The 25,002-nt window shown below is 31.9% G+C and overlaps 1 protein-coding gene across 2 annotated transcripts in view; it reads right to left on the reverse strand.

The window, feature by feature from the left end:
* Positions 1-25,002, reverse strand: part of LOC106459072 (ERO1-like protein beta) — a 39,877-nt gene that overhangs the window by 8,398 nt on the left and 6,477 nt on the right. The window contains exons 1-12 of one of the 2 annotated variants that reach the window (XM_022385469.1): positions 19,256-19,562; positions 13,164-13,283; positions 11,215-11,298; positions 10,407-10,484; positions 9,563-9,639; positions 8,671-8,744; positions 8,039-8,159; positions 6,177-6,223; positions 5,051-5,143; positions 3,416-3,662; positions 2,404-2,473; positions 1,726-1,812 (exon numbers count right to left, since the gene is read on the reverse strand). In XM_022385469.1, the coding sequence (XP_022241177.1) occupies positions 1,726-1,812; positions 2,404-2,473; positions 3,416-3,662; positions 5,051-5,143; positions 6,177-6,223; positions 8,039-8,159; positions 8,671-8,744; positions 9,563-9,639; positions 10,407-10,484; positions 11,215-11,298; positions 13,164-13,283; positions 19,256-19,369 (1,212 nt within the window). In that variant the 5' untranslated portion in view covers positions 19,370-19,562. Of the gene's footprint in view, positions 1-1,725; positions 1,813-2,403; positions 2,474-3,415; positions 3,663-5,050; positions 5,144-6,176; positions 6,224-8,038; positions 8,160-8,670; positions 8,745-9,562; positions 9,640-10,406; positions 10,485-11,214; positions 11,299-13,163; positions 13,284-19,255; positions 19,563-25,002 lie in introns of those variants that run through there. The other variant, XM_013918649.2, reaches the window with a different exon arrangement.

Raw genomic sequence — 25,002 nt, forward strand, 5'->3', positions numbered from 1 at the left:
AGGAGGATATGAAACGAAATCATTTTTTTAGGTTTTATATATACAGTTGAAAAACCAGAAATCATAAATTACTACATTAATACCATAGAATTCCACTATAATTTATCAAGCTTAGTAACTAAGCTGTATTTCAGTCTCAAATAATTTCAAATTCTGAGAGGACTAAAGACACAGCCTACCTACATGAAATCTTGGGTCGAAAGAAAGCGATGGAGTCCAAACACATTAAAATGGCTGAGAAAGCCACTAGGGTGATATTCTGAGCTTTCGATTGGTTATTCATGTTATATATAGAAGTAAGTGTATATAAGGGAGTGTTTCCTAAAATGGAAAGAGGTGGGTAGTGTGCCACGGTGTTTGATTTATCACATGAGCAATATCTTAGCAAATTGAAAAGACAAGAGGCTCTTATTTTATATTCTATCCCGAGTTCCTAATTCGTACAAAACTATAGACTTAGTATTTTGACATCACAAACATCTAATTTGAACCAGTGCTGCAATGAACATACCACGTGACACACAAATATCAATATTTAACTGTATGTTTTTAATATTTTCTTTAAAATTAAGAAATTGAGTAAGGTATGATACTAAAATTTGAATTATAATCTACAATTTGATACATTTCATTAGGAGACTCAACACTCAAAAGAAATCAGATATCCCAAGATTTATGCATAAATAATCACATAATTTTCAAATATAAATAATCCAATGTACATATACCAAAAATAAAAACTGTTAGAAAAGTAGGGTATTTAAATAAATGAAAAGCTTACAATAAGTTAGTAGTCTTTCTTGAGAGTTTTAATTATTAACTCGCAACTTAAATTAATTTTTTTAAGACACCACAACACTAAAAATTATGTCAAAAATCAAAGAAATCTGAATTCAACAAAACAAAGCTAAATGAAGAGCCTTTCCATTCCCATGCACTCAGGTTAAGTGCCAACTCAACATGTCACTAAATTCAAAAACAAGTTTTGATGAATTTTTTTAACTTAAAATTTCTTAGATAGCAGGAATAACATTAAATGTCCTTGTTACAAATCATAATAATATGAACTCTTTAACCTTTTATGAAATTTTCATATTAAATACTAAATCATTTATAATGTTGTTTTTTTTAAAATATAATTTTTCGTTTTGTGTTCCAAGTAAAACAAAAATCCTGAGATAAAGTTTAGATACACTATCACAGAACAATAATTCTTCAATCCAACTTTTGTTTGTGAAAGAAACACACACACACACAGCTTATTCTATAATGAAAGTTCCAAGTTGATTCACGATTAGCAAACTTTACACATTTCTTGTTTTGATATAATTTCTAATTTTATGTATTATTTTGGCTGATTTCCAGTTAATTTGATGATAAATATTCCTCATGTATTATGTGTTTGATCACTTCTAGGTATTTAAATTTCTACCTGTTTCATCAACATAAACTATTTCACAAAACTGTCAGAATACTATATGGATTACTTCAAATTGTATTAAGCATTTACCTAATATAAAAATTATGATTTTTAATGGGTACTTATGAAGGACAAATGACTGGCCAAATGGGAATAAAATCCTCACAAAACATGTATTCTCACATAAGCTATGAAGTTGAATAACTCGTGTTTCATTAAACATGCACACTAGATAAATATGAAAACACCAGTGACTAGGTTTATTATGATAAGCACAGTTCTCACATAAGGTCTATACTACATACCTGAAGTTTTCCCCAAAGCCGACATTTGTCACAGCCCACACAGTCCATTATTCGAGAAATATTACGGAAATGCTGCCTAAATTCTTCCTATGGGTAATCATAAGATGTTTATTTTTAGCTAATCTAAATTCTAGGTAATATTTCACAAAGTTAAATACATATAATTTTGTCCTTTCAGTGAAAACCAACCAAAGTAAAATCAAAATGACTAACCAGCAGTTACTATTAAAATTGAAGCTAAACTTCATAGCTTAGAGTACTTTGCTTTCTCAATGAGTATGATTTTATAGTCAACATACACATCAAAAACTATTCAATTCTACAGTTATATTTCAAGGTACATATCTTGATTGAATTGTATGTTTGTGTAATAAATATTTCTAGATAAAAGATCAATTTGATATTCCAACATCCATATATGTATCAAATATAGAAGCTTTCTGTAAACTTTCAACAAAGTATTCTCTACTGTAAACAGCTGTAGGTAGTAAATATCAAACCACAAAACATACAATAGAAAAAAAAGGGACTTGCATACAAACGAGTTTTGGTGCATACTAAAAATAACTACTGAACACATATTCCCTCAGTCTTAATACTGTATAATTTCTTGCAAAGAGTTTATGGCCAGCAATGTGATTCCCTTTATTAACAAATAATGATAAAAAAACAAACTACCTTTAATTTTTTGGCTCCTTCATCTTTGCCTACAAACATTACACTTTCCTGGAAATGATCTGGAAAAGATCTGCACAGAAAAACAACATACAATAAATTGTTAATCAATCTAGATAAAAATCAAATATTCAAACTCATGAGATAGCATTGTGGACAGTTAACGATCAGACTTGCCAATGGCAGAAAATTAACGATGAGACTTTCCAGTGTAGGACAAATTATTTCACAAATAAACAGGAAATCTGTACTGTTCAGCATGATGGACAACTGATAATCAGACTTTTTACTGTAGAAAAAGCTATTTCTCTAGTAAACAATAAATGTGTGATGTTCAGCATGTTGAACAATTAATGATGAGACATTTCATTGTAGGAAGAGTTATTTCTCCAGTCTAATGTTGATTATTTTAATATTTTATATTATCATTCACCATATCTACCATGTTGGTTAGTGTAACACATTTTACAGCCTTTATATCATTATCCCTATTATGTTATTTTAATTGTCAACAAAGTATTTATGGTAATAAGTTCACACTAAAGTTAAACCTAATATTTATATTAGAATATGTCAATGTTTGTTTCACAAGGTATGCAAATCTCACCTTGCATACATAACTTGGGTTCTACTGTTTGAGGATTTTTAATTAATGAAAATCAGTGTTAGTTCCTTTTTCTTTAGTTTACCCGAATTTTTTTCTCCTAATTTGCTAAATATTTAAATACAGGCACATGAACTACTTGTAACACAAAAAGCTACCCTGTCACTGGGCAAGGCTCATGATTTGGCAGAACTGTTATTAAACAATGGGAAAACATGGACCTATATATATTCCAAACAACAGGGCAAACTTTAAACCTAAACTGTAGTTACTTCACAACAGAATTTATCAGTTATCAAAAGTTACAATATACGTTGTATGAATTCCTAGACCATTTGTAATCACAATATTTGATCAAAAATCATTTATGTAATCTTTCATTAAATAGTATATATAGTTTGTTTTACATACTTGACAATAGACAAAAAGTCCTTCACAGCCATCTGGACCTCTTTGTCTTCTTCATCTAAACCAGTATAGAATAGTTCTCTCTCCAAGTATGGAGCAGCTTTAGCCAAAGCTCGCAACTCTAGTAAGTACACAAAGTATAAGTTCTTAAGCCACTGCGGCCCTTCTCCAAATGTTTGTTGTGGATCAAATCGCCGTTGAAACTCCTTCAAGTTTATACTCCACTCTCCAGATCCAAAACTATTCCTAACTGAATAATTACAATTATTTTTAAAAACCAAACAACAATAATAATAATACACGATATTCAAAATATTAAATTTCACTGCAGGGTGTAAATCTGCAATTTCTACTCAGAATTTATCCTAACTAAATCCAACTGCTAAAACAGCAAGTAAATGATAAAGGTATTTTCTTAACATATTTAGCAACTTTATGGACCTTCATTTTCTGCCTTTCACTCTTCTGTCTCATCATGTGATACATGTTTGAAAATTGTTGGTAACTGAAGTTACAGAATGGTATTATTTATACCAAATACACCTTAAAATCATGCACAAGTTACGAAAGCATTTTTTTACACTGAATTTATGTAATTATTTTGCACAACTTTCATGAAGTGCTGTCATAATTTTTATCAGTTTTATCGTATCTTCACACGTTTTGATAGAATTTCTGGTAAAATGAATTAAAATTTGACTTTGGTTCTTCTTACTTAAAATTACATACCAAATATATCAAGCAGATCTGTTAAAGATACATTATTAAAGTAACAATAAAAAAATATGACACTAAAGAACCTGTCCAAACCCTTGAAGAGAAGAAAACTTTTTTTTAGTTTTATTAACTGAACAGAGTGTATTGATAAAAGCCTGATACACCATTTTTCAAGTATGTAAAACCAGGCAAGGGTTTCATTAATCAGTAGTACTTCATTGAAATAATATCAGAACCATAACCACTATGGAAATAACATTGTCATCACAAGAGGTATGCCTTAATACAAACAACAAAATTCACAAAAAATAAAGTAAAATTATCATCATACAAATCTTAAAATCAATTTTCCAAAATCAATATTCATCAATAAAAAGGAAAATATTAAGTAAAAAATGAGAATTTGTTATATAAATAAACCAAGAATTAAGGTATTTTTCAATTTTAAATAAAGAATAAGGGCAAGAGTAAAATCAACCAACTTGGAAATTGGAAGGAGTTTGTAACGTACTTTATCTATAACACCAAAGTATGTATGAAAACAATAACACTCTTGCATTATGTTCTGTTTAAGAATACAAAGAATTAGCAATCTATTGAAGCAATGCTGGTTAAAGCTATTACACAGTAAGAAAGCAAAAACTGGTCAGAGAGAAACAAATGTAAAAACCAGACACAAATGTGACCCAAGTATGTTACTCTAAAGTTCTACCTTGCACTTCTCCAATATCACAATCTAGCCAATGAAATACTTGTTATAAAACTTCAACCATTATAAAATAGAAATTACTCTACTTATGTTTCAATGCTACAATTTTATCAACATTAGTAACTCTCTCACACACACACACACTTTTAAACTTATTTTTTAAAATGTTTCATCTCTAATGTATGACAGAGATATCCAAAGAAGACACCTACTAGGCATCAGGTACTGTGCACATAGGTGGATGTTGATACTGGTGTGAAGTCCAGATATGGCTCGGTAGAATGCTCGCTTCTCAAGACACATGGCTATGAAAAGCAGCATAAATTCAATTACTGTAAAATCCTTTACAGCAGTGTTTTCCAAACTTTAAATAGCAGCATCCCCCCTAACTCAGCAAAGATTTTGTTGCACCCTCCCCTTCGCATTAAAACAATTCTCATAAATGGTAAAAACAAAATCAACATTTTCTTTAACTGTTTTTAATAATTTTTTTTAAATGAAAAAAATGCTTGTAAGGAGTGAGTAAATGTGAGAGCAAATATAAGAGTGATAGTTTTCTCAGGTTATCCTCGTTTACAACTCTTTGGTTTCTTCCGTTATTTTTGGGCTCTCCCACCAAAAGCCTCCCCACACACACACACAATTTGGAAAACAATGCCTTACAGTGTTCAACTTTAATGGTAAAATATCACCATGTTTAACTTTGCATAACTGATTCATGCCATTTATACCATAATAGGTAGCCTTAAATGATATTCATTGTGAGAATATTAAACATAAAAAAATGAGTTTAATAAATTTACTTATTAAAAAATTACATATAAACTGAGCAGATGTCCAAAGATCGTAAGCTTTATATAACATTTTGAAAGAGTTATTGTACAAACTAAACTGTCTTTCTGTGTAAATATATTAAACCAAAAAGTGTCACATATTGTAAAAGTATATACATAATATCACATAAGAGTCCAGGTCTTGGACTTGTACGTGTATTGTACACCTCTTGATATAAAAATACATAACTTTAGACAAGTCCAGATTGTTGCTATTATATACATAGTTACACATAGTTGAAATATGAAAATTTTAAAAACAGCTAACAAGGGATATAAAAAATACAATAAAACTACCACCACTGTTAACATGCCATCATCAAATTTACATATGAATTTACTGTAGTAAAAATTGTTTATATTATTCTACATTATGCTGCCTACTTGAAACTGTGGTTTTTTGAACTTTTTCTTTCCGTGTTTTTGAAAATATGCAAATCATTATTTATTCAATACATTCAAGGAAATGATTAAAACCATTCTTAAAAACAACTTTTGCACATACCATTCAGATTTTTTGATGTTGTATATGGACCATACCCCTTACCAGGCCTGCAAGACAAATAAGAGACTCAGTCAACAAATATTCTAAATATTTTTTGTGATTGTTTCACCCTTGAATTTAAAAAATAAAACTTCATGGTTTAAATTAAAAATTTATGTAACCAATCTGTTACTGTTTGTTTTCTTTTATTCAGAATTTTGTTCATAGTTACACAAATCTTATTTGTGCATAGCTGTATATAATTTTATAGTTGATGGAAAAGCAACTAGTCAAGCCAACAGCACCCAACTCCAACTCTTGTGCTATGCTTGTCTGATAAATAGCAAGATTTGATTGTCATTCTTACAACAAATCAATGTGCAGAGCACATTTTTGAAGCAACAGACCACGACCCATGAATCTTTGCCATAGATATATATACATAGTATAAACTGTAAAAAATTAATTTCTGAAAATACAGTATCTTTTTCATGTGCTTTATGCAAATTCTGTAATGTACTGTGTACAAGTAATCACTGGTGTAGAGTTTATAAGTTACAATTAAATATTTTGTTTAAATTGAGATGTCTGCATTGTGATATCAGATAAGTAGAATCATATTCTCTTCATTTGTTAAGACTATTTAAAGCCAAATATAATTTTTATATGAAATATTTAAATATTTTGTAAAGTCAATAAGTCAATGTATTGCCTTTTTTTTTCATTTAAAATTTTTGCACAAAGCTACACAAGGGTTATCAGTTCACAAATGTCCCTAATTTTGAACAAACAGATTAGAGAGACAACAGCTAATCAACATCACCCACTGCCAAATCTTGGTTTCCTTCTGTCGTATAAAATAGTAGGATTTGACCATCACTCTTTTAGTGCACCCACAAACCTAAAGTGTGGAGCACATTTAAGTAGCAATGGTCCAAGAACCATGAACCCTTATATCCACAGTATGCTACTTTAAGTTCTTTCAAATACATATATTTTTTGTTGTTGTTATTTGACAAATTTCAAGAAAGTATCAACAAAGCTAAAACACACACAAGAACAAATTGCTTAATGTAAAACAAATATATTGGTTTAATCAGCTGTCTTCATTGATACTAAATAAAGTAGCAGGTTTTAATATCAGTTATTGTTTTGTGTCATGATTATATATGAACTACCAACTCTTGCAAAACCTGAATTTTTCAATGATACTCTACAACATTTTAATAGTAGGCTTGAAAAAAATACAATAAATTAGAAAGAGCCACGTGTGACACAAAAAATGTAAATTTATATCCATGATCTATATGACTGCAAGATCTTTTACATGTAATAAAACAATTTTTACTTAAAAAGAATATACATTTACTTCAGTGTTTCACAAACATCTTGGTTGAACATCTGAAAATTTTTCTGTTAATCTTTCTTGTTCAAGATAAAATAATTAGCATTTATAACAGAAGCTCTTAATCAATAGGTTACCTGTAAAAAATCCCAGAAAATAACCATAAAATTTTCCACATCATCTTTTTGAATGGCAGTTTACAGCCAAGTGTCAATATACACATACAGCAGTCATTTAATAAGATGAAATATGCAAGTTTTCAAAGCACAAACAAGTTGTACTCTTTAATATTCACATTCCTACTTAGTATCAAACTATTAGGTACACTTAATACAAACATTTGTGTTAGCTTGCCTAAATCTCCATTAGGTACACTTAATACAAACATTTGTGTTAGCTTGCTTCAAACTCCATTAGGTACACCTAATACAAACATTTACTTCAAATTCTGTTAGGTACACTTAGGAGATAAACTTTTGTGTTAGATTACTAAAAGCTCAGGTAATCTTGAGACAGAAATATATTTGTGTTAGCTTACTTAAAACAGTTCTCTTCATAAATACTTCTCCAAATGCGACGAGCTGATGGTCCCTTATACCCTGTATACTTTTCAGGATTTATCAGCAGGTCTACATACTGCATGCCTTGAGATAATTCATCTGAAACAAAAATTGGAATTACATCAAGTACAAAAAAAAATATATTCTTTAAAACAAAAAAGTACAACATACAGATCTTCGTTGTAAGTCAAGATTGTGATTATACTTATATTCACTGCACTGAAATTTAAATTACCAAGTGCTTAAAAAGGGGGGGGGGAGAGAGACTGAGTCCATAGCAAGTTTGTTATTCCATTATCAAAGTTGATGCATGAGTAATGTGAGAAACACTGAACAATGTATGTGTGACTAATACAGCAGTTAATGTGGCAGCCAGCCAAAAACATGACATTTAGTAATCATTATACAATACCTGTGTGTAGGATAGTTTGGCATAGTCACGTATATTATATATATTTTTTATAATCATTAAATTATGAAGAAATCCTCATTAATTAATGACAAAAAATTTATATTAAGGAACTATAAAGTGCATACACACTTTAGTAGCTATTTTCAAAGAATGAAAGTTTTGTTTTCACATTCATACAAATATACATGGAATTCTTACCTTCAATTTCACAAAAAATATCCTGAGAGTCATCATGTTTTTGCCACTGTTTGAAATCTTCTTTACTCTTTTCACTGTAATAATTGGATGTTGCATTAACTTAGCTCTCATAACTTGTACAGAAATAAAAACAGATACAGAACCTTCTACATTTAAATAGTGTTCACCAAAATATTTTTAATTTACAGACAGCCATACAGCTTACAAAACATCATTAGAAAAATTTATCAGGTAAGCTACAGAAGTATCAATTCTACAATTCTTGAAATAACCTCTAACAGTACAAACATTACTTAATACAAATGTTGATGGAAGCGTTCTTTTTCAGCTGTGTTTGCAGGTTATGATTTTAGGTAAAATGTTCCATAAGTTTTAGCAAATTTTGACAGAAAACTCACTAGGTATTTAATAAACCATAAAACATATTAGCACAAAAGGAATTCATTTACTTTAAATAACATTATACATTTGCTTTCTTTGTTGTTTCTTTTATTAAAGCTATTACCAAAATTAAAATTATCATAACTTAACAGTTATACAAAATATATAGTGTCCTACTTCCTGGGTTTCCAGTAGCTTTCATATTTTTGATGTTCTGTATTTGATTTAGTGAAGATATTGTAATGTATGCAATATCTTCAATTAAATGCCTTGCTTTATTGACCACTTCTTAAGATTGTAGTATTATGTAAACTGCTACTGCCTTTGAAAAATGTGAAACACATTAGCAGGGTGTTATGTAGTTATGAAAAAATTTGTGTTTGCATACATTTATTTTGTGCCAATGACAAACTGATAACCAGTCACCTCAGTCACTTTTTATCATTTTTCAAATACAAAAACAAAATTACTGTCCTGTGGCTTTTTGGTATTTCAAACCTTCAGTCTTTACCTGATTGTTTTATCAACAGCTCCAAGCCCCCCATGGTTTTCATCACAGTTATCTTCTTCCTGAGCTTCTTTGGAATACTGAAACATTTGGAAACACAGCTTAACTACAATATCAAATAGAGAAATCTACGGAAACACATATTATAAATCACACAACATAAGGTTATTACCTAAAAACAAACAATAAGCCCATCATTAGCAGTGACAGACAAAACCATGTGTCAGCTAAGAGACTACACAACCAATCAGCAATACTGACAGTAGTAAAAAACTAATTTCCCAAAGCAAACATCACATGCATTCAACAATAGTTGTAAACAATAATACTCATTTACCAAAGCTAACAGCCATCATAACCCATCATCAAAATACTTACAAACAATAATACTCATTTACCAAAACCCACAGATACAACAATACTTGTAAACAATAACACATATACATCATGGTCAACAGGTATTGTAAACTGTCAATAATACTTACAAGCTGGAAAAGCACTCATTGAGTGCAACCCCTGCCCCATGATTTTTCAACTTTTGTAGCAAGTAACCTAAAATGTAATTTCTATCTCACTTAGTTTTGAGTTTGCCAATTTTTCAAAAATCACAATTTGCTACCATTATAAGAAATATGGCTGACCTTCAATGTGACCTTGACCTCTGTACTACATTCACAAAAATTTCATGTTATTTGACTCTAAAAATGTTAAACAAAAGATCTCATTCACAAAGAATAAACAACATTATATAACTGAAAAGCTTTCATTTCTGTACAATGCAACTATATATATATATCCTAAAATGTTTTTTTAAGTTTCAAAAAATTTCTAAACTAGTGTTATTCACCTTATTCAAACTTTTATTAGCTGTATTCTTGTTCCTTTCACCAAATGATGGTCTTTTGATTCCTGGTGGAATCTGCTCCTGGAAAATTATCAGTACATTGAAACACTTAGTGTTTGTAGTAAAAAATGCTGTTTTATCAGTATGCCGAAACACTAGGTGCTCATAGTAAAAGATGCTATTTTAATAGTGCATCAAAACACTTAGTGCTCATAGTATAAAATGGTATTTTATCAGTATATTGAAACACTAAGTGCTCACAGTAAAAGTTGCTATTTTTATCAGTACATCAAAACAATAAGTGCTCATAGTAAAAAGTGCTATTCCTAGTGATGCTACTACTAATTTCCCAAAACACTTATTCAAATTTATAAGCAAATAACTTAGCCCAACAGGAAAACTGGAGATGGTATAAATTAACAGACATACGTGAGAAATCATGACAAATTTTTGATTTAGCTTATTTTAATGCAACATCAGAATTACTTCAATCTTTATAGAACAGATCAATTATACAGACAGAAACTTTATAAATATGACTAGGATTGAGAAAGCTGCTGTTCCCTTATAAAAACATTAATGATTATAAATCTAAAATATCCATTACAGAAAATGTGAACTTTCTGCTATCACCAACTTTCTGGCTTCTAATACTTTTCTTAACTTTCTAGCTCTTTATATCAAACAATTTGTCAGTTACCCTAATTTTGTTCAATGCCTTACAGTTTTTTCTTCCATAATAAGGAAATTCACAAGACACTGTTAACACAACAGTAGTTCACAAGACATTGTTAAAAAGTAGTAATTATACCTCAGAGCATGCCTTGACAGAACAATCCTTGATAGCACATTTGCTATCATCTGGCCAGAAAGGACAGGCACGATTCAAGTTTACCTAAAAAAAAAGGGAAAGATTAACTCCTATGATTACAAACAGGGGTGCATTATTATGTGTTATAATCTAGTGTTGTTTCATGGTTTCAGTGGTTCCAAACCTGGTGTCTGCAAAGGTAATACCAGGGGTTTATGAGCTATTTTATTTAATTAAATAATGCATAGAAGGACACAGAATAATAACATGCAAAAAGCTGAGACGAGTTAACTATTAGTTAATAAAAATAGTTTGTTGTGTAGACAGAATCATTCAAAAACATGGGGATGGTGTGGAAAAAACTAATAATAAAGGGGTCCTTGATGGTGAAAAGATTGGGAACCACTGGTATAAATGTAGCATTTCTATTAAAATGTTTAAAAAGGTCTTATCATAATTATAATTCACTTGTATTTTCTAAAAGAATGTAGATCATAAGAGATGGGTACAAGTGTTCCCAGGTTGACTGTGTAAGTCTGTGGGATATCTTGGCAGTAGAAGGATTAATAAACATAAGAACCCTTCAACTGTCTACCGAAGTATAAAAATCTGCAGGTTTTTTAGTGGACTGCTTTGAATCTTATTTTCACAAGTGAAGGATAGTGTGTGGAGGTTTAAACTCAAACTATTTCACGATGCGTAAAACAAATTCATATCACATAACATCATTTATCTTCATTTCCAGCAATTATCACACACAAGTTAAGAAACTTCCATGGATGTATATGTAAAAGAGCTGTTTTGGAAGCCATTAAAAACCTTTGCTGAATTTCATGGTAATTAGTCTCTTGCCGACTATCAATTAAAATGGTTAGTCTACCAATTTCACTGTAAAAATCTTGACCAAATATTTATATAAAGGTATATAAAAATTGTGCTGCATGACACAGACCAAAAATGTTGAATAACTTTAATGAAAATTAAATAGGTCTTGCAAAAATAGAATATTAATTAAAACTTATTTTAACTTTGGACACAATTAGCATAACTTATGCTGCTACATACCTTGTACACAAGTCATACACATGGTTCACCTAATGCTTTTACAGCTTTTAACTAGTCAATGTTTTAGATTATTGCTGATTCACACACACACACATATATATATATATATATATACATATAGACTAGCTTATTTATTGCATAACAAATTATTTGGCCTTATGGTATTGTTAGACAAATACTTCATGTCATCTTCATAAAACAGTTACAAATATGTATTCATTCTGTTTGTATTAAATCATCAGTGGTATAATAGCAGAATAAGAAGTCAGTAAAAATTATTAGAGCATGAATGTTGTCAATTTTAACATGGAATAGCACTGCATCAATAGCTACAAGTGACATTAACCTTGGCATCCTGGAATACACTTGTGTGTTCATGCACCTTATTTTATAATTTTATTTTGAGTTAAAGATTAACCAGTATCAAATAAATTATCAATGAGGTTGTTTTCTATTCACTTAATAGGAAAGGAAAAAGGCTAAGGACACTTTTATTATTCCTTCATTAAATGAATTTGTGTATGTGTGACAGGAAACATTTAATTTTGAATAGCCTAAAAATCCTTTTCATTTGAAAAAAAGTCACAAACCAAAAACTGTACAAGTAATGACTATGTACTTATATATAATCTCTAGTTGTGATTTCATAAATAAAATAAACCATTCTTTAATTAAACAGTGTTCTATAAGCATAGTTGATCCACATCAGCATCATTTTATTAAAATCTGCTGCTGTTTATTTTAAGCAGAATATTTGTGTTTATTTATATTAATACAAATTAAATAGTTTCTAGTGTTATATATCATTACAAACATTCTTTTTTTTTTTACAAACTACTAGTCTAATTTTTTATTTCCTACAGAATAGTAGGTATTAGTCTTACCTTGAAATACCTGAAGTAATTTCGGACAAGCAAACTTTTGAGACGAGGATAGATTTTATTGTTGTTAAAAAAATCTACTGTATCCACACTACATGTGCAATCATCTATTCTTCCCTCAAGCTGGAGAAAAGAAATATATCCTTGAGAAGAATGGTAATTACTGAATTAAAGTACAAGAACAGAACACACAAGAAAAAGTTAATACTCACTATCACCTTCAAAAACTTAAAATTGTAAAAATATCTTAAATTTTAGAAAGTGCTCTCTAAAAATGGTGCAATATGCAATAATAGCAAATTAATTTGAATATCTATTCCTGTTTTCAAATATAGATGATCAAATAAGAGTTGGATTGTCTTTTGTATAACTAAAACTATCTGTAACTTGACAGTAGTCTATACACAATCTAAGAAAACATTTTATACTTAATATGCTTGCAAAATCTGCACTTTGAAACTGTTCTTCATGTCAACAAAACCAGGGAAACCTACATATTCTCAGCGTTTTTGTTTGAACAAATTAAGAAAACCTATATATTCTAAAACAATGTTCTTCAAGTCAAACACACAAGGAAAACATGTATATTCTAAAATAGTGTCCTTCATGTCGAACACACCAGGAAAATGTGCATATTCTAAAACAGTGTTCTTCATGTTGAACAAACCTATATCTTCTAAAACAAATGATGAACAAACCAGGATGGTTTACACAAAGGATCAATCTTGATGCTGAATAATCTAACAAATGTGTAATTAGAAATAATGTTTTATAATGGATAGACAAGTAATATTTCTATTTAAAACTAGGCTATGATTACTGGACCAATAAAGCTTGTCTGAAACTTAAATAATTCCAATATAATTTTTGCTTTTACAGCTAAATGCAACTGTACAATTTCCTGACAAGTTTTAAAAGCAGTATAATGACATAAGCATGTACACATTTACAAGTGTTTTATCACAATCATATTTTTACCTTTCATGTTGATGGTGTATATCAAACAATAAATTATACTGAAAAGCTAAATTCAATACAGTAACCATATGTTTAATTTAGTAGGCAATACATATAAAACATTCTTTGTTAAAACCTTTTCATACCAACTGAACATATTGGGTGTGTAACATACATCAATGTACATGTAACTCACCATTTGTATAAAGAATATGACTGTGTGTGCAAGCTGCAAAAGGAGACAGCAATTTGTCTATGCTACATGAATAACATCTTCTTGTCAACAAATGTGATTTGAAACAATACAAGAAACTCTCTACTTGGTGTATTTTTAGACCAAGACACTTTTTGTTAATTTTTATAGCAATAAATTAAACTCTCCTCATATTTCAGTTTCCTAGCTTACCTAGTTCAAAGCTCAAGATTTCACTAATACAGTCCCCCTTTTTTTTTCATGTAATGCAGTTAAACAGTTTCAGCACACTGATTGTCTTAAGAAACCAACAACAAATGGAATCGTTAAGTTTTAACATACAATAAGTGTTGACCACTAACTCTAACCTACTTATTGGTTACAAGAAAATAGTGGAAGAAAAAAGTGACACAGTTCAATCCTCTTGTGACAGTTTAGGAAAATAATTCACATTCTAGTTCTCTAGCTTACCTATTTCAACATTCAAGATTTTACTCATATGGTCCAAACAACTACAGTTGTTTCATATAACTGAATGTAGCCTAACTTATTCAAACCCACTGTACACACTGACTGTCCTGAAAATAAAGTTATTTCATATTACTAAATATAGGTTAACTCATTCAAACCCACTGTACACACTGACTGTTCTGAAAATAAAGTTATTTCATATTACTAAATATAGGTTAACTCATTCAAACCCACTGTACACACTGACTATCCTGAGAAATAATTTAACTTACTTCATATTACTGAATGTAGCCTACCTCATTCAAAACCACAGTATATACTGACTGTCCTGAAAATAGTTATTTCATATTACTGAATAAAGGCTAACTCATTCAAACCCACTGTACACACTGACTATCTTAAGGAAAAAGTCACTGTTATTTCAGATTACTTAATGTAAGCTAACACATCCAAAATTACTGTACACACTGACTGTCTTGAATTTCAAGCAAAGCTACCCAAGGGCTATATGCCCTAGCCATCCTTAATTGAACAGTGATAGACTAGAGGGAAGGCAGTTGGTCAACACCACCAACCATCAACTCTTGGACTACTTTTTTTTACCAATGAATAGTGAGATAGACCATAACACTATAACACCCCCAACGCTTAAAGAATGAGCATGTTCAGTGATGGGAATTCGAACCTACAACTTACAGATTAAGAGTCGAGCACCCTAACCACCAGATCTTTAAGAAAACAACTAGTTATTTGATATCACTGAATGTAGGTTAACTCATTGAAAACCACTGTATACACTGTCTTAAGGAAAGAACTGGTAATTCATGATTACTGAATATAGGTAACTCATTCAAAACTACTGTATATACTGACTGTCTTAAGGAAATTACTAGAGATATATGAGATTACTGAATGTATGCTAACTTATTCAAAACCGCTGCAATCAACTGAAGTTTGTAGAATAATTTTTGTGAGTAATAAGCTTTTCAAAAACTTATTGTTTTAGCCATGTTTAAATGAGTTTAAACTAAATTCAGAACAAAGAAGGTTGATTATCATGAACTACAATAGTGGTTCATAATAGGGATCATAAGGAATTGCACAAAACCCTAATAAAACGTTCAGCAAAAAAGCACCTTCAATATTAAAGACTCAGTTCAAACAACACTTTAAACCTTTACTATTGACTGCTAAGACTGTACACATATAAAAATGCACAAAAAAAAAGATCCATGTTAGACTTAGAAGGAAAAGGAAATCTGCTCAAAATGGCCCATTTCTAATTATTCTTATTCTCTTGCCAGCCTACAACAAAAACAGCTTCGTATAATGCACCCAAACTTTTCATAGAATACTAAATAAAGTACTGTAAAGGTCATAGCGGTATCGAAAAGTTCATTTGTTTCTTACATAAGCTAAAAAACATCATAATTCTAGTTATAATTACCCCTTGAAGTTAGCTTTCTTACAAATATCTGGTTTTCCTTAAAAAGCTAAAGTACAGGGTGAAACAGGAATTACCAGCCAATAATAGATGAACATTAGATGACTGTAACATGTAGATACTCAATGCTTTGTACACTATATAATCAGTGTCTCTAGGGGGCCAACCCCTATATTATGTATGAAATGGTGGAGTAAAAAAAATCAATACACATAATATTAATATTTATTACACACATTCATAGAATCATCAATTTAAAAGACACAAAGGTATATTTAAAGCAATGTTTCAGATATATGTGTTTCATTTGAAAAAGACTGCTTTTCTACTGGTAAAATTGTATATTCGCTTAGTGGGGGTTGTGTCTTCCTCTAGACATATTTTCTCATTGCTATGCATTATATAGAGAGAATCTACTTACACAGAAACTATAAAAGCTCACTATATTATCAAACAAATCTTCAACTGTAGCTTAACATTTTACATCTGAAACTAATGCAATCAAACAGTCAATAGCTACAGTAAATCATCATGAACTGTATCAGCTAGCTAGCTACTAGCTATGTTTATTATCATTACAATGTATAAAGTTAGCTACCATGTCAAGTAATTGTTTACCCATAGTTGAGCATAAAAAAAAAAAGCCAGCAAACAAGATAAATAAAAAATTGGGAATTTTAAAAACTTGCAAATAGGGATTGTACAGAAAAAGTAAGCAAACAAGGCTGGAGATAATGCAGACATTATTTACTCAAACTAAAAATTCCTATTCTGACTCCACCAAATGTAATTCTAAGTAACAGCATGGAGCCAAAACAGGGGGTTTGTAGTTTGAGTAAATAATGTCTACAGTATCTCCAGCCTTGTTTTCTTACTTTTTATGATCCCTATTTGCATTTAAGTTCCCAATTTTTTATTTATTTTGTGTTATATTTCAATGATTTTGGAGCCTCATCATGTCATTACAATCCATGTTTCCACATCCAAAAATGCTCTATCTGAAGAACAAATATTGTAACGATAGTCCTGTAGCATAGTTTTCACTGCTAAAGGCTCATTCTTAGGACTGTCATGTCCAAAGAATAACACTCTTTCAATCATGCTTTCCATAACCCATCTAGTATACAAAGGTGACAGTTTTCCATTACTTGTTTCAACAATCTGATAAAACACAGATCCATCAGCATTGCTTTCAGCAACTTAACCTGTATGTCTTCATTATGGATAGCATGAGTATCCATTTAATTATTCAGCTGTTTCAGATGTGTGTGAATGAATATGAGGTATGACTGGAAGCTATATCTTGTTTAACCCATACTCTATTGGTTTCATTGCAGCAGGAGATCCTTCTTGATTATGTTGCATGCTGTTGCCTGGGGAATGTGGATTGCTTTCACCATTGACCTTTGTGTTCATGGATTATCGCCTATAATAAAATGCTGTGCTATGCTTACCATGGATGTGGTATAAGATCCTTTTTCATTTGTTTTCCAATACAATTAAGTAAAAGGGATATTTCCATCTTAGAAATTCTAAATCTCCAATATGAATCGATCTTTATGATCTGAGTATATGAAAAATATTTTGTGTGGTAAAGGGCTATTACACACCCTTCCTGCAAGCGATCAAATTTCGGTGGTATCATACTACCTACGAACACCCAATATCAAAATGTAGTTCAAATAACACTCTGTTCAACCATGACGTTATATTGCTGTACCTGTCATGTAACATATAGAATTGCATATTCAGGTCGGTTTAATAAAGCGTACCCAACCCTCTATATTTTTTCACGAAGCATTTAGAAATAAATAAAACAATCAATAGATTAATGACTTTACTTATACCTAAGGAAGTAAGAAAAAGAAGAAATTCGTAAAATGCTAACTACAAGATCATTTTTAATTCGATGTAAGCATTCAAATTTCGAGGCAACGATCATTTGTCACGAGCGGAATTTACAAACTTTTTTTTAATATACAAACACGCACATTTATAATTATATTTCAGTGATTTCCTAACAAACAAAATGACAATGTTTATTGGTTAAAATTTCATGTGGCGGACATTTTGTAAATCTACAGTCGTGAGTACAGCAGTATTGTTTTGTGCCATTACACCTTTGCTCGTCTTCTGTCTGAATGATAATTACTGCTAGGTATATAATTTTAAAACTTGGAATTCATTAGGTATATTATCTTAATATTAATAAAAATAGTTACGTCTAACTATTATTGTGTTATTGAAAATACTACTCTAAAATTAATCCATAATATTGTTACGTCTCCGTTTGTTAATTGATTTTTCCGTAACTTCGTTCCGACGAAACTTTAACGACACAAGTCTTTACTTAATAAAACTGGTTTATTCTTTATGAATATAACTTTACGATACACTTAATTTCAATATTCGCGCTAAAACAAACACTATAACGAACGAACGTTAACTTCAACAATACCCTGTGACTGCAGTTCAATTACTCACTATCTACACACACATTCCATTATTATCGCGTCACGTTGTCACCCTCTTTTATATACCAGCCTACCCTATATCTAGTAAATACTAGAGCATTCGCCAAGGTAAGGGATAGTTTTAAAAACGTGGCGTCACACTAGTCATGTGACTCGCTGACGCAACAATATTAATAGCCTAACATCGCTAATATAGTTTAGCTGTAGGCCGGCAGGTATACAAATCAAATAGAAATCATTTACCTGATTGATAGTTCTAAATGTTAACATTCTCCACATAAATAACATTATAATGTTACATTCATCGCTCATGTATGCAAGTTGGAAATTTTATCATGCAATTACATAGAATTTTAATTTTAAAAACTGCTTGCAGAAGTAATTACATAAAAATAGTATATATATATATATATACATCCGTACGTAACATTTCATCACAGTCAGATAATAGATGATATACGTGGTAAGTCTAAAACAATCAAATTTATCTCAAGATTTGTTTTTACGGAGTTTATAATAAACTTTCTTATTAAAATAGAAAGATAAGTAAGATTACCTTATATGGAAAAGTGCTATCGCCGATAGAATTACAAGCGACGATAATGTTGTACATATATGATAGGGTAGAAAAGAAAAGGCTCCATACGAATACACTTGTGCAGATGTGCATATTAAATAATTAAATATCGACTGCCGTGCTACGAAAATGTAGAAATGTCAAAAACGAGTCTCTAGCTCCATTCACGTGTTCAAAGGTCAACTGATTAGGTCAAATGAAGAACACAGCTAGTAATAACGGGCAATTATGAATTTTCAAAGTCAAAAGTAATTTCTGAAGCATACTAAATAAAAACACACTAACGAGGATATACTTTGCCACATATATTCTTACACGTACATGACGCACGTAAATGCCTATTTGTACAAGTTTGTGCCTGGACATCTGTTGTACTCCCATGCGCATTAGCGCCGTTGTGCAAATAATGTTGCCACAAACGTTATTATTACACAGTATGTAACGATTCCTTATCTTCTTTCTCATTCACACTAAAACATTTTGCGTTATAATACATGCTTATATTTTCATTAAAAAATAGATCTGTAATTAACACTACATCCTTCATTTTTATTCTCCGCTTACAGTATACAAAAAATAAATGTAATTTTACAAACGAGTACAAAAAATACCTACTTATGGAGTATCGTTTAATGATTTTCAAAACTATGCATATGTTACAACAATGTACTCCCACTTTTTCTTAACTTATAAAAAAAAAAGGCAAATCTGGACTGAGACCTTGAACATAGCATGCTTACTGACACGAGTTTACAATAACTATGGCATCAAATTATTCACGCTTACAACCAAGTTGCCAACAAAGCCAAAATGACAGTTTTTTACTTCTGTCGGTAAAGTTATGTTAACAAGTACATTCTCAGCTTCCCACTCATCTAGGAAATAAATCTAACTTGTGTAATTAGCATAATACTGAAGAAGTGTTTAATGAAAACGACAACTGCTATACATGTGTACATCATATAGAAAAAAAACAAAAAACATGATGGCTGCAGACCGTTCAGCCCCCTCCCCCAATCAACCACAACAGTGCAACATAAGATGCCAAATAAAAAGTAGCTCTATGGTTCAGTATGTCAATCCAACATAAATTTAAACTAACTTAAAAAAACAGTACACAACATGTCATCAGAAAAAACATTCCACAAATTTATGACTGACAAAAATAGAAAATTCATAAAGAACAAGTTTGCACATGGGCTTCCAATATTATCCCATAGCATTTAAACAAATCACACAAACAAAAAATTGTCCATATCCCTAACAATTTTGAAGTCATCTCTCATTCTTCGATATTCCAGAAAACGTATACATAAAATCCTATGCTTAGGCCTTTTCTTGTGGATTAAATTTATTTAACCAGGTACCACTCTAGCACCCCATCTCTGAACTGAAAGATATACCTATCAGGGTGGTCCTTATTTGCGGGTTAAAATTCCTGAAGCTCACCTCCTAATTTTGTTCCAATGTACAAAAATAAATAAAAATAAACATTAAATGTCAAACTTCACCCATTTTGGACCATATTTAGAGGTTGCTGAATGAGGTTGAAATTCTAGACTATAGTGGCCTGGTACTGTGTGTACTGTGTGATATAAAAACGTACTTGTTATATATATTATAAATGATTTATTTAAAGTATATTATTATTTATTGCATGTACAATGGTATAATTACATGATTTTGGTATGGTTAGTTACTTTTACATTGTTATTGTTTCCTTTTTGCTGTTAGGAAAGTGTCTTCTGTGATCCTGTATAACTTGGAAGAGGAATTGTTTCTGTTCTTTTCTTGTTAGGACAGCATTATACTCCTCAATAAAGGCCACACACCCTATCAGCATTGTCATTTATGATATTTCAAGTGTTGAACTATCTGTAATGCCTCTGAGCTGTCTTACCTGAACTGACATCACTTGAGGTCATTGTAGGAAGTTAAGATCATTGCAAGGAGCATAAATGGCATCAGGAGCAGTGAACCACACCCTAACCTAAACTCAAACAACAAAGATGCAGAAGTCATGGAATCCTCTTTCCTCACAGCCAAGGAGCTTAAACTGTCCCATAAACATCCAGATCTTGAAGGCATGATGCAGTGCTTTAAGTGCTATAAATTGCACACCACAAAGAGGGATACCACCAAGAAAGGTTATGGTTAGCTCAAGAAGCTCTCAACAATTGTCTATAAGTTGGCTGACCTGAAGTTGTCTTGTAGCAAGCTCAATTACACTGTCCTTAACTTCCTCTATGGCTTCTGCTATTTCATCATGGGGCTGCAGTTTCATAACTGGACTGGTCCATGTATTCCCAAGATTGCTGGAATTGATTCAAAATTGCAATATCTGGACCAGAGAAAAACCCCATACAGTCTTTGAAAAAAAAGTGGCAGGACAAAATCTAAGATATAATATAGAATATTCCAGAAGTAAAAAGTAACAGCATGGATTTTTTACATATGGAATGTTTTTGAACATTCTAAATAATGTGGAATACTCTGGAATATTCCAAAATAATCTAAAACCTTCTAGAATTGTATAGAATATTCTGGAACTTTCTAAAATACAATATACCCTCGCTGTACAGAAACTCATTATACATAAATCTGTAAACAATTCATTATATGGAAGGCTAAAATTAATTTTTTATGGAATTTTGAATCTTTAACTTATAAATTATAAAATTTTATAGTCGATGAATCTGTACAATCCACAGTGAGAGGTTTTTATTTTGGTTCTTGCTTCATGTGACTAGGTTTTTAATCTTATTACCTAATATCAATGGTTACTGTTTGTAAATGTACTGTCCCTTCTTCTCCCTCCAAGTAACTTCCCAACATCTCATTGCAAAACCACCTCACACAACAATTAAGCAACCTCTGGTAACTGTTTAAAATATTATTATTATTTCATTGATATTCACATATCATTATTTTTATTTCTACGTCTCATATTTAGTAATATTAATATTTTATCCTAACATTATTCAATTTATGTTAAATATATGTTTAGAACAGGTTCTCTAACATTCTTAACATTCTTTAACATTCATTGTTTTTATTAGGTCTTGGGTTTGAAATTTTTTCTGTAGGAATGCATCTCCAATTATATAATGGGAGTCTTTGGGAAAAATTGGTTTTGATATATGGAATTTCATTATACAGCTAACTGTTGAAGAATGAATCTATTCCATATATTGAGGGATGGGTGTATTCAGAATATGCAACTACCTCAAGCAACTGCTAAAGTTATAATTTTTCTATACTGAAAATGTATTTCCGATAGGTGCTATATGCAAATTTGTTTCGCATGCCACAAGCCTTGAACTCCCACATACCCCAAGATCAATGTGGATCAACTATGTCTCGCATGCAAATCATCATGTGACAACCCTCCACCAATACGAGTGCAACACACCCTCCTGACACATGCAACTCCCTCTATTCGATACTACCAAACTATCACATCAAGTTTTGGCAGAAAATGGAAGCTCCAGTTTTCAGTGGGGAGGAAGGGTGGGAAGTATGTGTGGTTTGGTTTGTTTGGTAATTTGCACAAAGCTACATAAGGGCTATCTGTACTCTCTATCCCTAATTTAGCAGTGAAGGACTAGAGGGAAGGCAGCTAGTCAACACCACCCACTGCCAACTATTCGGCTACTCTTTTACCAACGAATAGTGGGATTGACCATCACATTATAATGGTCCATGACTGTAAAGATGAGCATGTTTGGTGAGATGGGAATTAGAACAGGCGACCAGCAGATTGCGAGTTGAGTGCCCTAACCTAGGTAAGTACCTACTGCAAATTCATTTTCAGTACAGGAAAATTATAACTTCTGATATGGTACATTACCTCTTCTCAGATAAATAGCTAGAATCCTACATCGAACAGGTGGAGGGACCGGTGCAAGGGAAAGAAAGAAGCACCCTTCGAAAGCATACTAAAGATACCCTGAAAGAGTACATCCTTGCAGTAGAGAATCATACATGAGAGACCACACCACTTCTGTACCAGGTATACTATTTGCCCAGTGTGGAAAGAGGTGTCGCAGACATGGGCAGAAATTGTGAAGAGCACATCCAAATTGGAGAGAAAAATGGTTGGATATGGATTCAAACCACATGATATTGGAATCTCAATCCCATAGAGGACATCAATGTGGGTGAGAATAAAAGGATGTACCTCTAGGTGTTGAATGGCTAAGGTGTGATGGATTGTACATGGCAAGTCAACTGCATCCAAAACCCAGCTGCCAGAAACCGACATCCACACAGGGGTAGGATGAGGATCATACCATTAGTAAGTCAACTAAAATCTAAAACCCAGCCATCAGGAACTGATATCCATGTGGAGGTAGGAAAGAGGATCATACAGCCGGCAAATCAACTACAATCCAAAACCCAGCCACGATTGTTTGACTGATCCGGGAACCCGATATCCAGACGATTGGTAAAGACATCTCTGTAATGTAAACTATCTCACTCAAAACCAATCCGAAAGGAACTGCTCCCAGTGCAATAACATCCTCAGTATAAGAAAGTCATAAAGGATAGCATAAGAGGAAGAACTGTATTAATCTGCAAGTTCCACCACCGTGACCCACAACACAGGTAGAGGGAACAAAAGTATAATTGAGTGAGGAAACAGAGACACCTATAATACATGTTTGAGAACTTATTTTGATTGGTTCAGCTCTGAATCCAAAACCCAGCCACTGGGAACAGTCATGTGGGGGTAGGATGAGGGATCCCAATCGAATGGGTGAACTGCAATTTTGACTGCTCACTACAAAGCTACAACATCCCCTCACATAAACCCATACACAGATGGAGCATCAGACTGGAGAACATCTCGTCATCTACACCAGCAGAACACCACCGCTCTACTGTCAACTGAATGGTTTTATCATTATTTGTATTGTATATCATTATCACATTCAGGAGGATGTGTCCATGGTCCACCACCCCAGTGGTTTGGAACTTGAAAGTGGTAAGGACTCTCATACTCCACTGGAAGAAAAAGGGGGGGAGAAATGCAGTGGAGAGTCTGGAGGAATGTCAACACCATAGACAGTGCAACAGGAGACCATGAAAACCCAATTTTAAAAAGCAGACCACTCCTGATTTATTCAATCTAAGAAATGGCAGGGATGGGCAGCTATCCCCTTCTACTTTACCCATGAAGTCCATGGGTTAGTATGGTTTGAAATGGGCATATGAATTAAGCAAATATATTGCGAGGAAAACCTACGAGCGATCTTGTGGAATACTCCATCTCAACAGTGTGCATTTAGTGGTCATGGAAATTATAATTGTTAAGTCAACATGGCCTTACAGTGCAGATGTAACTGGTCTAAGCATACCTGGACAGGCACCACTTGCCACAGAGTAGGATCCATAAAGAAATAAATAGATATGCCTCTGAAAAAGAAGAGGTATATATACAAAAAGGTATCTTACCCAGTCACAGTCTCAATGAATAGTGAAGGATGGTGACAAGTGGAAGACGGCACCCAGATGAGGAAGAAACAGCTACCCAAAGCAGGTAATGGGAAATAAATGTATGAGGTGTAGTGCCAGTGCTTGACAGAAGAAGTATCTCCAACGTACAATGAGGGTGAGATACAGGTAAAAGGGAAGGTGCCTAATCTGAGTGAAGACACCAGAAATTGATTACCGGGAAAAAGGAGACAAGTAAGAAAAGGTCAATTGAGTCAAAAGCCAAACCC

Source organism: Limulus polyphemus, unplaced genomic scaffold (genome assembly GCF_000517525.1).
Source record: "Limulus polyphemus unplaced genomic scaffold, Limulus_polyphemus-2.1.2 Scaffold554, whole genome shotgun sequence".
NCBI lineage: Eukaryota > Metazoa > Arthropoda > Merostomata > Xiphosura > Limulidae > Limulus > Limulus polyphemus.